Source organism: Etheostoma cragini, chromosome 22 (assembly GCF_013103735.1).
Source record: "Etheostoma cragini isolate CJK2018 chromosome 22, CSU_Ecrag_1.0, whole genome shotgun sequence".
Classification (NCBI taxonomy): Eukaryota; Metazoa; Chordata; class Actinopteri; order Perciformes; family Percidae; genus Etheostoma; species Etheostoma cragini.
The window spans coordinates 16,467,749-16,480,673 of NC_048428.1; the positions used below are offsets into that span (position 1 = coordinate 16,467,749).

The 12,925-nt window shown below is 41.3% G+C and overlaps 1 protein-coding gene across 2 annotated transcripts; it reads right to left on the reverse strand.

Moving 5' to 3' along the window:
- Window positions 1-74: 74 nt before the first annotated feature.
- On the reverse strand, window positions 75-8,268 carry ankha (ANKH inorganic pyrophosphate transport regulator a). Of its 2 annotated transcripts, none has more exons than XM_034861769.1 (12): window positions 8,173-8,268; window positions 6,860-7,076; window positions 6,504-6,622; window positions 6,135-6,218; window positions 5,857-6,027; window positions 5,511-5,645; window positions 4,053-4,145; window positions 3,876-3,968; window positions 1,126-1,255; window positions 899-1,022; window positions 613-712; window positions 75-416 (listed from the first exon to the last, which is right to left on the reverse strand). In XM_034861769.1, the coding sequence occupies exons 1-12, from the start codon at window positions 8,266-8,268 to the stop codon at window positions 282-284; spliced, it is 1,497 nt and encodes a 498-aa protein (XP_034717660.1). In that variant the 3' UTR covers window positions 75-281. The 2 variants fall into 2 exon arrangements, with proteins under 2 accessions (XP_034717660.1, XP_034717661.1); XM_034861770.1 differs by lacking the exon at window positions 8,173-8,268 and adding an exon at window positions 7,853-8,103.
- Window positions 8,269-12,925: the final 4,657 nt, after the last annotated feature.

A 12,925-nucleotide genomic window follows, 5' to 3' on the forward strand; every position in this document is an offset into this window, starting at 1 on the left:
ACTATTAAAAACTAATAAGGTCGGAAGACAAAACGGTATTTACACAGATGAATGAACACTTGGAGGTGCATGGCTTTCTTTACAGTGTGCGTTTTAATGGTGTGTAGCTCGACGTGAAGAAGACCGCGTCACTCTTATCCAAAGCTTAGTCTGACAGGAGAACCTCTGAAACCAAACCATACTCGGGTCCTCTCTCATCTCCAGCACTGTAACACTCGGCAGTATCTTCTTCAGCCAAGTTCCACATAGAGGTCGGCTTAACCATCGCCTGCAGTCAAAGTTCACTCCTGTTCTTCCTCATCCTCCTCCTCCTGGAGCTCCTCAATGGCATCCATCTGAGTCCTGGCGCACACCTCGCTCATTGGAGCAGAGTCCTCGCCCTCCACCACCAGCTCATTAGACATCTCATTATTTTTCTGCAGAGATGGCACAAAAATAAATGAAAACCACAGCATTGTTAACGGTGGTTGGGAAAAAAAGAACTAGCATTAGATGGTCATAGTAAGTGAAGGACACGCCTGGTTAAACATGGTGGCTGATGGGTTTTGCAGAAAGTACAGAATAAGGTGTGGACTTTCACATTTGCAGTGACCTCAACCCAAGTGTGCTCACCTGTTGTCGATAAACATAGCATGCTGCTATGGCAACCATTGTCGACTCTCCTATGAAGCCCGCCAGGAGGGAACCAACACCAAGTGTGGCCCCGTGAACCCTGAAATACAAAAGGATTATTTTAGAAGTGTGGAAGTGAATCATTCTCCTGTTTGATCTTGTGAGGTGAAAAGAAAAGAACATTTTACCAGAATAATGCACAATCCCGGATGCTAAAACACACTAAGCCTGAGTCACAGTGCTGACCTTTGTGACCCTGACATGGTGCTCTGAAGTGTGGACTTACCCCATATAAGGCAGGACAACTAGACTGGTAATGAGGACAATGATGCGGAGAACTGAGCTGGGGGCCAGCACAAAGGTCTTTTTCAGGGTCATAAGCCATCCAGTCAAATGAGCCCGAACCGTCACTGCAAACACACAAAGCGGAAACATCACCCCACTGGCCCGAGCTACGCCCCGGCTAAAGCCACAGCTGGAGGGAAAATGCAGCTGAAACATCTAGTGTCTTACCTGGCACGGGAAAAAAGGAGAAAATTTTGAGCGGGACCACACACAGCTCAGCGAAAGCATACTCCACTCCGATGACATCAACCAGGATCTTCTCTGATATGTGAGGAGTCCAAAACACCACAAAGCAAAGCTGGACACAAAATGAACAAAAAACAAATTAATTTCTGTGTTCGCTGCACCACAATAGTCGCCCAGCACGCCTCATTACATTTCATTAGTTCATTAACTCAAGGGGGTTTCGGATTGAAGGTGGGCCTTTGAAGCTCACATAAAATGTGAGTGAGCAAACACACAACTATACAATATTATTGTTTCTAGAAGCAGTTGCAGAGGCCCATGCAACATTACCAAAGCATCTCAAAGCCATTACTGTATTAAAAGCACTTTAGGGAATGTTAAACAAAAGTTTAAACTAGTCTGATCTGACCATAAATCGTTCTGTTTTCAATCTTAATGAGCACCCTTAATGAGAAACCTTAAACCCAGTTTGGCAATCCAAAAAAAATTAAGTTTAACAGTAGGTCGACCACACAACCGCTTAATGGTGTTTCTTTCTTTATGCATCCTGTTTGGGGGCATCTCTCCCATTCTTGGGCATGTGCCAGAGCATTTGCACATGGCACAACACCTGCTCTTATTTAGTGTTTATGATTAGATTATGTATGCTAATAAACAATTATGATTGAGTTGGACTGATCATCAGCACACCTGGGTAAGGGCAGATTTGGATAGTTAAGAATATTTTGTAAGTCTGGAGTTGACTTCTCTTTGTCATCATAGAAAATGAAGAGAAAATATAAGAAATGTAAGAATGTATGACACACTGTTAAAGATGAAAGCTCTATAATATTGAGTAAAAACCTGGCCGGAGTAATTCCATAAATATTTCACCACCTCTAAAGTGAAACCGCCTTCTTCCTTGAATCAGCGGCGGTGTCTCTAACCAAGGTGAGACATCCTTAATTCAGTCTGTTTTTATAAGATTCAATTCGTTGTTACAGAACATTACGCCGTTCCTTTCGCAAATATACTTTTGCCTGCCTCCTCTGCTGTTTTTCATTCTGTTGTCTTCCTTCACACATAACCAGAACAAGCCCTGACAGGGTCAGCTTGTATTTTACAAGACTGCTACAGAACATAGCCATCAGCCTGTAATGCTAGTTCAAGCACACACCCTCACATACATGTTTACAATTCTGGGATTCCACAGCTGGTGTGCCACTCTCTTCTTCTACCACCTCCTCCTCCATGACCCAACCTTGGCCGCAAACTTACTGTTTTTCTTTTCCAGCCTGTTATGACAACTAACTGGTGCAATGGCTCCTTTTTACTTTAGGAGATCACTTAATTGTTTAAACGTCAAGTAGAAGGCAAATGTGATCAGAGAGTCTGGATGATTCAGTGTTTCAGCGGATCTGTTGGCATTATTATTCAAACTCTTTTCTGAAAAACAAAAACACTGTCGCAGCAGCGTAAAAAGTGTGTCTGCAGCACTCATTGCTTCCAAGTACACCTGTGAGGGACTTTTGGAATGTGTTAACTGGAAACTGATATGTTTTACGTGAATGCCTATTTTATTAAGCTCTTAAACTTGGGTTGGTGTGTTATGGGGGAAACAAAAGCCCATTAGTCTCTCCACAAATTCCACCCTAATGTGTCTCCTTCTCGCTGCAACCTGAAACCACGACAGGACGGTAAAGGAAAAGTACGGCATGCATCTAAGCTGTGAACACCTATCCCTTTGAACTTTAGTGTACAGCTGTCCAGGAATAAATAACTTCTATCTAGGATATTTGCTAAAACTCCTGAGTTTTGTCTTTGTTTTGGAGAAAGCAGTCGAGTTCAGAAATGATTTAGTGGCAAATCCTTGGCATTGAGTAATGCCTTTGGCAAAGCGCTGTCAAACTTGTTTCTGCGTGACACTGGACTGATTCCGCCAGTCATGGAAGTGAACCCTGACCTACTCTCTGTATCTTTTAATCTGTGGTACAACAGGATTAGAAAAAGGTAAACATAGAAGAGGTGGTGTTTTTTTGTCTGCTGTGTTTTTATCTTCTTCTTTTTTATCAGCACGGGCAGAAATAGATTTACAACCGCAAAAAACAAGCCAGATAATTTGCTGTCAAACATACACAGGTGTTTGCAGTATGATCAGGGATTTTAATGCAAGAATGACTTGCTTTGGATATGAGGTTTTTGTAGGGGACTGCAGTAGGACAACTGACACCTAGTGTAGCAGCGGTCACCTTTTAACAAAGGACACCACAGGCTGTACACAAATACACTGCAAGTGTAGGACGGTTTATTAGGAAGGTAAATACTGGAACATCATGCTATTTGTATCAACTACCAGGGACGGTCTAGATCTTTGAATAACATGGTGGCTACACTACAGCAAGCCTTCAAAGAGGATTTAGTTTTTCTCATTTGAGTAAACCTCATAAAGGCTGCGACTTTCACTTTCCTCAGATGTTAATCCTCAAATCTGAGAAGAGCCCAAAATTGTTTACCAGTTTTGTTTAATAGTAGACTAAAACCATGGATGGATTTTCAAAAATTGAAATAATATTCTGTCATTTAATTAATTTTTTCACCTCGAAACCGCATTCATTTTTCCTCAAATTCCAGCCAGACGTTCAGCCCCGTGTACACACAGACCATTAAAACAAACGGTTAACCTCACTTTCTTTCTAAACTACTTCATTCTATATTCTGAGAGTAAAATCACATGCCTGAAAAAAAGATCTTACCAAGAGTGACAGAGCTACACAGCAGGATGTAAACTTTTTGATATGTGACTTGGTGACAGGGGTGCCGGCGTTCATCTTGTTGCTGGGATTGTTCTGTTCATAAGAGAGCAATATTAGTGGTGTAAATGATAAACTGTTACCACTGCAACAAACACTAGTAATGGGAGTTTGGATTACCTTGTCAAAGGCAGGGTACACTGCTCTCAGTTCGGTTAACCAACCGTAGGGCATGTGACCCACAGGGTACGTGGCCGTGAGGACAGCCACAGCCTGGAATGACAAAGACGAGCAGATATAAGTCATCAGGACGCCACCACTTTAAAGGGGAACTGTAGCGGGGGGTTTTAACCGTAAAGTACCTTAACGGAACAGCTTCGGAGTCATTGGAATGGTTGTATGACTTTTTTCTAATTGCTTGGGGGTGGTTGTCACGCTGCCCCCAGTGCCTCGGAGCGGAAATACCACTCTCGCAACTTTTGCAAAATTGCTTCATAGCGCTGCACACCATTCAGAAACCGGCTAAAAAGGTAATGATGGAGTTTTTCACACTATCGTCATGGCTGAGCTGGCAAAAAAAAGCGGAAAGCTAGGGAATCACTGTCGGAGAAACAGAGAAAGAGGAAACGACAGACTAACCGAGCGAGGAGTCAGACACAGGTAAACAGAGGAGCTGCCAAGTATCTATTATGAAGGTGTAGGGGGAGTTCTATAGAGAAACCTGCGACCAAAAAGCAAGAAAACAGCAAAAAAATGGCCAAAAACTGCATTACGTTGTCACACTGATGGGTGTCAAGTGCATATTTGAGTTAGCAATCTACCATAGATGGCTAAAGCATTTTTTAAATGATTTCCATCTGTTATTGTTTGTAATAAGAAAAGTTTATTATTTCATGGATTTCACAAATTTCAGTACGATACGTTATGCCGTAAACTATTTAATTCTGAGCATGCGCAACTCAAAGCTGCTGTCGACTCAAATCGGGCAGTGACAGCGCTCCTTTAATGTTGAAAATACCACACACATCACACACACTGCTAAATGAATGAACGTTATCTAACAGTAGAAGACAGGAAAGCAACACGTGTGTCACTTTCCAAGCGGCGTGCGTTTTTCACAAGTTTAGGATCGGATAACAGCCTTGAGCTTGTCATTGTATCCCAAACAACAACAGGCATTGTCAGGCTTTACGCAGGAACAGTAGGACCACGTAGGATTGTTTTCACTCAGTGCAATTATGCCTGGAGTTCCACTTGAACGTAGTGAATCACCTAAACCAGTGGCAGTCAGTGTTGTCAATGATTTCCAGTTCATTCTGGTAAACAGCTTTATGTATTCTCTAGTAGTTAGGGTCGCTGTAAGCCAGAAAGCTCCAGATGGAGTTTGTTAGCATCTGGCTTTTCATCTGCAATAACTTGAGGGAAGAATGAGTCCAATGTTGAACAACAGTCTGTAATGACACTAGTATTACTATCAAGTAGTTTGTGGCTCAATAATAACATCCAGATTAAATGCAAATGACATATAGTGATGTATTTCTAATCATACATGACTGTCAATGTAAAGAATGATAGGAAAATGCTTTCTAGGAGAACAGTTCAGATATGAGTGGTGAATTAAATTCCTGATATACGCACCTCTGTGGCATCAGAGGTCCCCTTGAGGTCGCGAGACACAAAGAGGTTGACGATGGGTCGGCTGATACGCTGCGTGGCCAGGATGAGGGCCAGGGGCCACCAGAAAGTCAGCATCTTTTTGATAGTGGCATCGCCCTGCAGGGATCAAGACATATCCTAAATACATTTTTGGATATTGTTTTAGACTAAAGACAATCTTGAAAACTTATTTTGTTATTACAAAATTCAACCAACTCCGCTGTCCCTGTAGTTCGGATCCATACCCTTATTTTATGCTTCTTTTTTCCTTACAGTGGAAGACTTTCACAATAACTAACATATTTAACAATAAAAAAGCAGCACTTACGCCCACATCAAGTCCACTGGAGTCTGGGATGTTGTCGTGAATTTTACAGTAGTAACCCATACCGACAATGGTGAAACGCACCAAGGCACCCATATACAGGGAAAGGATCGGGATAAGTAAAGGCTCCACACATTCTAGGTTACTGTGGAGGAGAATGGCCACAAACACAATCTGTAGGAAAGAACAGTGAAGATAAACATCAAAAATCAACTACAAAAGTTTCTTCCAATTTGTCAACTGCCTTCTGCCTTAAATTAAAAAAAGATGTATCTAATTACCTGGGCCACAACATCAGATATTGAGGCTGAGCCTACTATGAGGCTGTACTTGTGCTTGAGAAGTATCCCTGCATGAATCCACGCCTTCAAAACAGAACAATGGACAGAAGTGTTATCCCAAGACACCAAGCTTTAAACTAAAAACAAAGAGTCAATTTGGGGCATTTCTTTTAACCACAGCTGGATGACAGGCTATACATAAGGAAAGAGAGCTAGACTTAGAAGCAAGGAATACACTATCAATTGGAGCCAGCATGGACAGAAGATTAAAACCCAGCAATTTCTAGGTCAGATGTGTTTAAATCCATGATTGCATGACAAAATGTCTGACTATTAATGTGGAATAATCTTGCTATACTGCACACTCACCATTGCATCCAACAATGGAAATGCAGCTAGGTATAAGAACGCCTTTCTTGTCTTGTGCCCCACAGATTCGTCCACATGGTGGAGCTTATTAATGATGTAGTATCCTAAATCTGTGTAGGCTAGAAGGAAAAAAGAGAAAACTACAGGTGAGTAGAGGTTAAGGAGATAATTTCTACCCTATTTTTAATGTTTACAGCAGCAGACGATTGTGATCTTCCCCAGAAAGAAAGCTGTCAGAGGGTGCTACCATAATAAAACTTAAGGTGTGCCACAAATACCAAAAACTGCACTTTTACAGGATGCGGTTTAAGCACAGAATGTTATCAAGTGTGCACAAACAATCCTTAAACACACACCTATCAAGATGTGAAGGATGAACGCGATGACCCCGGCCGTCACCATGCAAAACACAGCCTTCCTCCGGTCCCTCTTGCTGTTGACAAACACCAAACCCACATTCTTGAAGTCGCTCATGGGTCCGGTGAAGAACTTCATCAGGGAGTAGGCCAGGCCATAGCTGGCCAGCATTTCTATTGCATCCTCTTTGACTGTGGCTATGCCCCTGTTGAGGGCCTGGAAAAGATAGTGTGGGGTTAGTGTGGAGAGGTTGAAGTGTCAGGGGAATGAGACAGCACATGAGGGAGAAGGGGGGCAGTCAGTATGGCAGTGTGAGCAGCCCACATGACCATGACTTAGCCTAACTTTATCTCTGACCAGATACTGCTCCACAACAGCCTTGCATTTAAATGAATAACTGCATATGCTTTACAGACACAATAAAAACATGGGACCTTTGACTAGTGCAAAGCATTACGTACCATCATGTCTGCACAGGAAACACCCACAGCCCTTTATCTAAGACTTATTTCCATTCAGATGCACTACTACAGCTGCCCTTTTCCTTTGCATGGCTATGTGCTATTTATACCAGCTAACAGAGACATTACATAAGCTAATCCTAACATCTCCAAGCAACAATGTGTTTTTTTTTTTTTTTGGTACTCTCACACTATCTGCTTAAAGTCTCCTTGGAGAGGGCAAGCCACCAGACCAGTCATTTTGCTGAGAAAGGACAGGAAATGACCAAGCAGGAAAATGACAGCTAACAAAAATGCGTTTAATCTGTGTACATGATCCGCCATGATCTACACACAGGCCTTAATTCTGATTTACTGATTTATCAATTGTCAAATCACAGGCAGGTAGTGTGCTGCTTTTCTTGGACTGGCTGGATTATAAATAAAATCCGCAGTAACGTTAGCCCGATGCATTTGATGACAGAAGTGACGAAAGAATCTCAGAATAAACAAGGGCCTCCCACTCCTCTCCTGAATAATGTATATACAAACCTAATGGAGGTCTTACAGTGCCTCTCAGCCTGCCAGCTAAATTAGCTCCAGCTACAAGCCAAGCGTCTTTACACTGACGAAATAAGGTTCGGAAGATTTAGTGTAAATCAGACAAACGGTGTCAGTGTGCTCTGGCGCTTAGAAACTGCTGCTCGGCAACAGCAGCGGTTGACACACTGGAACATTATTCTCCCAGCGGTGGAATCAATAAAAAAAAAACTACCTTAAAACCGTTAGCCGCTGCTAGCAAAAGGCAAAGCTATGAGCTTGTCATCATTAAGCTAAAAACAACGCTAGCAAAACCAAAAGGATAACGTTACCTGTTCCCCGAGGTCGATGGCAACATTGGTGATCGCCAAAGGCACCAGAAAGCGGATGAGAGGCCAGTAAGGACTGAGAGATGGAAAATCCACCATAGTACAAGCCGGGATGACAGAGCGAGGGGCATCTGCCTCGGTCTTGATCGATTAAAAATGAAATCAAAGAGTAGCGGCTAGAAGGCAGTCAGAGCACCTAGCGAGAAAAGGGAAGTTAAGCGAGGCAGCGGCAGGAGCGCTTCACAATACTTCGATGCTGCTGAGCTGAGGAGAAGGTCAACGGAAATTTCAGACAGGCGCATCTTCTTCGCAAATCATCGTCAATGGGGTGGGGGGGAGACGCAAGGTGACATCAAAACAGCGCCGAATTTGAGCGAGGACGTGTCCCACGCTGTCCGACGGCAGAGGTAAGGTTGGAAGCAATAATCCCAAACTGGTTGGATTAGTTTTCTAGCTAACGTTACGCAGTTGACTGCGCCTGTGCTACGCAGTCCCGTTGTTGTCGACTCTCTCCGAAGCTGGAACCAACTGCTGCCTACACGTGGGCCAGGCATCCCGGCCGTGACATCATCAGCAATACCTCGCTTTTATTATTACTGCCTGTACACACAGGACTGCAATGTGTTTAGCTTAAAGCAGCACACAGAAACTATATTGTTGTGACTAGGCAGGGTATTGAGTTGATCGGCATGTCATGGTGAAAAAACATCCTTTTTTTGGGGGGGGGGGGGGGGGATTATTATTTTTATTTACAAGCTACCAAAAATTGGGGACAATTTAACTGGATTCTGGTACAAAGATGGAAAGAAATATACATTCCATCTACATGGTCGAAAACACTCATAGACCTAAAATTTACAAATGTATCTTCACACAGAAAGATAGTTTGGTTCCATTGTACATTGTACCCCTCTTTTAAGGACATACATTATATTTAAAATAAATAAGCCCCGATATGGCAATATCTAGTAAAAACCTGACCCCTGGTGGACAAAGCAAGAACATGTGTGTCAATATGACATTTTTATGATTTTTATTGCAAATACTTGCAGACTTAAAGACTTAAAAACAATTTACTTCGCATTAAACCTGATTGGGAATCTGGAGCATAACAGAGAAAAAAATGCTGTTTCATTGGAGTTGGAGCCATTGCACCACTTTGTTTTGTTTGTATACCATGTTGGTTATGCTAAGTAATCTGCAGTTTTTTGTTTGAGCACTTGGGGAAGTGTGGCCTAAAAAAAGCCAAGAGCATAAAGGTAATCAGCAACAGGCACACAGGTGTGTGAAAAAAGGGAAAATAATACAGCTTTTCACCATGTCAGGTCTGCGTGTCATACTTTGATGTGTGTGCAAAGAAAATGAATGGAACTAAATCAGAAATGAAATGAAATGGACTGTAGGCTATTGCTTGTGCTACGGTTAGCAGGCCGTGAGGAAAATAAATGGGTCACAGCACCGAAATGCAGACAGGTTGTGGACATTGATTATTGGCACGCTGAACATGCATCCAAGCAAATTTTTCCCTGAATCCACCTCACTGGCCTGAAAGGAGTTGGTAGAAGAATACAATTTGGTTTACAATGAATGATTTAATTGGTAAAGATATAGACATTTCAATTTGCATAGTTTTGTGTGAGCATAACAGTTAATTTCTTAGCTTGGAAACAGTAGTTTGACTAAAAAAAAACTTTACTCAATTCAGTTTACAGTATCTTACTTAGGCTACTGATGTTTTCAACCTGAAGCAACTGCTGAAGAATGTTCATTTAGCCATGAATGCACATTGTCATTCCACAGTTTCCCTTTCACACAGATGACTACTATGGTCTGTTTGCAGTTTAGTGAAATGGAAACTTGCTTCTGTTGTAAAAGCTGAGTAAAGTCTGAAACCTGAGTAATGTTTAGTTAAAAGTTGTTCATGTGTCTGCTTGGTGCCTGAGGGAGCTTCTGTTGTGATTGTGACAGTTGCTGTAACACATGTTAAATACTAACTTTTTTATGTTTTTTTTCAATAATAGAGAAATTTGCTGTTTTCTTTGAAAAGTTGATCATTGGTGGCAACAGGTCGGATCAGTGGCTAGAGCAGGCGCAGACACATTGTATATTGAGAGGTTCATGCCTTGATGCAGAAGTCCAGGTTTTGAATCTGGCCTGTGATGATTTCCTGCTTCTCTTTCCCCTTTCTCACCTTGCTGTCTGTCAAATTAAAAAAAAAAAAAATTAAAAAAAAAAAAGTCATTCATAGCAGGTTTTAATGACCAGAAATGTGTTTAGTGCAGTGTATATCCAACTGTGTGTACTATTATCTACTACTCATTTTGTGGCTGTGATTTTGGGAAACAAAGCATGTAGTAGTGCCCAGGTATCCTTGTATAAATGTGTCTGAGCAGACCCCAAATGACTTAATAATGCCATGTAGTTCAACAGAATGTTGTTGTGGTTGTTGTTGCTGTTGCTGTAGGAGGTGGTGACTCAAGATCACTGGTATTGGCATGAACAGGTTCATTTTATCGTTCATTTCTAATGACTTATTTCTAATGACTTAGACCGTGGTTACACGTTTCTCAGATCATAAAAACCCTCTGTGTTGGAGCCATTACACCACTTTGTTATGTTTACATACCATGTTGTTTATGCTAATTAATCTGCAGCTTTATGTTTGAGCATTGGGTGGAGCCTGGCCTTTGGGAAAGCATAAAGGTAATCAGCCACAGGCACACAGGTGTGTGGATAAAGGGGAACGCATAAACAGTATGCTAAACAGCTTTTCACCGTGTTTGGTTTGCGTGCCATTGTTTGGTTTGGGTCCAAAAGAAAATGAATGGAACTAAACCAGAAATGAAATGAAATGGACTGTAGGCGATTGCTTGTGCAACAGTAAGCAGGCCGTCAGGGAATAGATGGGTCGCCGCACCAAAATGCAGACAGGTTGTGGATATTGATGATTGCCACACAGAACACCAAGACGAGGTGTGTGTGTGTTTTCTTTGGCAGTAGAGAACCCTCTTTAATCAGGGTAGCAAAACATTTAGCATGCATAACATACTGTACATTGCAGTACTGTAAGTATTACAGTATACCCAGAGATTAGAAATCTATATGCAGGGAGTTGTTAACGTATGCTAAATGGTCACACTAATTGGTTTTAAGAAATGCATTGTATTATATAAAATAATGAAGAATTTCAAATAAAAACATGGTATTAGACCATTGGTTACATTTTCAATGTGCAGTGCAAAACTAGAAACAGTACAGTATTGTTGTAATAAGTAGGATTTATATTTACTAACTGATGACAAATGTAGGCAAAGCAGCTTTATTTATGCACATTTCAAACACAGACAGTCCACTGTGCTTTAAAAAAAAAATCTTTAGAATTACATTTATAAAAACAGCGTAAAAAAAGATTTTCAATTTCAAATTTAGATGAAATGAAATGAAATAAAATACAATGTTATGTTATGTTTTTTTTAATAGATTTTCAGGTGACATAACATGCCCTTTAGTGGTTTTTTAGGGGGTCCCCATACCCACCCTCCACAAAGTGGACCCCATAACCTCATCCTTGCAAATATCATTTGATATTTCATTCAGCCCTGATGATTTATCAGAGTCCCAGTAGATGCCATCCTCATGTTCTTGTGGGCACTTTCTGCTTCTGTTTTGACCTTTATGCTTGGAATCAATATCAGTTAAAATTCCAAGTCTCTCAAAGTGAATTAAGTGATATAAATGTGATCAGTTGTTTCTTTGATGATATTGCACTGCACAATAATATGCTAAACATATCTACCAGTGTCATCTAATCATGGGAAAAGAAAAGTGCAGTTTGAAAACCAGGGCGGACAGATGAGGTTCCACTGAGTGGAAACCTCTCGTCTTCTTTGCTGTGGCAGAATTGTCCAACTTCCGCAAAATGTTTAAATGTAAAATCAAATAAAGCAGCTGATGCTGAGTTATCACTGGGGGAGCATATCACTGCATGTTAGTGATGTACTAAACTGCAGAGAAAAGGGAACTAGCAGATGTTGGTTGATCACGTTCCTTTGTGCACTGTGTTGGAGAACATCAGAAACTAAATAATACAAACAACAACACATCCCATTCAGTAGAACATACCCTCTGAATATGATGGATGCTGTTAAAACTCCTCTCATGTTTATGAACCATAACTCTTCTGTCCTCTCCTTGAGGTATTTCGATGGAGTGTCATCATCTCCTGACTTCTGGCTCTGGACCCCAAATCAAAAACTGAGAAAAATGAGGATGCCAACTGTATGGGTATGTGTTGTTTTTTTTAATCTCCAAACCAGACAGCTAGCATCTTCACCCTAATAAGTAACAGCACAGTGCTGCCTTACAACCGGTCCTGCACCTCTCTACAGAGCACACCTGAACCACAACTCCAGTTGTTACCCCCATAAACAACCATCAATCAAGTAAGGCAGTAAAACCCAATGATGTTTGTGGTATCGATGCAAATACTATATTTTCTGTATTTATTTGTTGTTTTATCTATCATTCAGTAAAAGGAACTATCAAGGGAACTAAAAATGGTTTCAAGTTGTTGCGCCTTAACATTCCTGAGATTTAAAAAGCATTTTCTATTTGTATGTGTGTTAGACCATTGCTTTAGAAAGCAACAATAATACATTTCATCTGATGTGTGTGTATGTATGTAATATACACTCACCGGCCACTTTATTAGGTACCCCATGCTAGTAACGGGTTGGACCCCCTTTTGCCTTCAGAA

Excerpts from the sequence above, each read along its gene's own strand:
- ankha (XM_034861769.1), bottom strand. The coding sequence starts at position 8,268 with ATGGTGGATTTTCCATCTCTCAGTCCTTACTGGCCTCTCATCCGCTTT. Across the intron at positions 6,623-6,859 it reads CATCCTTCACATCTTGATAG|CCTACACAGATTTAGGATAC; the intron begins GTGTGTGTTTAA and ends TTTTCCTTCTAG. Across the intron at positions 1,256-3,875 it reads GTGTAGCTCTGTCACTCTTG|CTTTGCTTTGTGGTGTTTTG; the intron begins GTAAGATCTTTT and ends TTTTGTGTCCAG.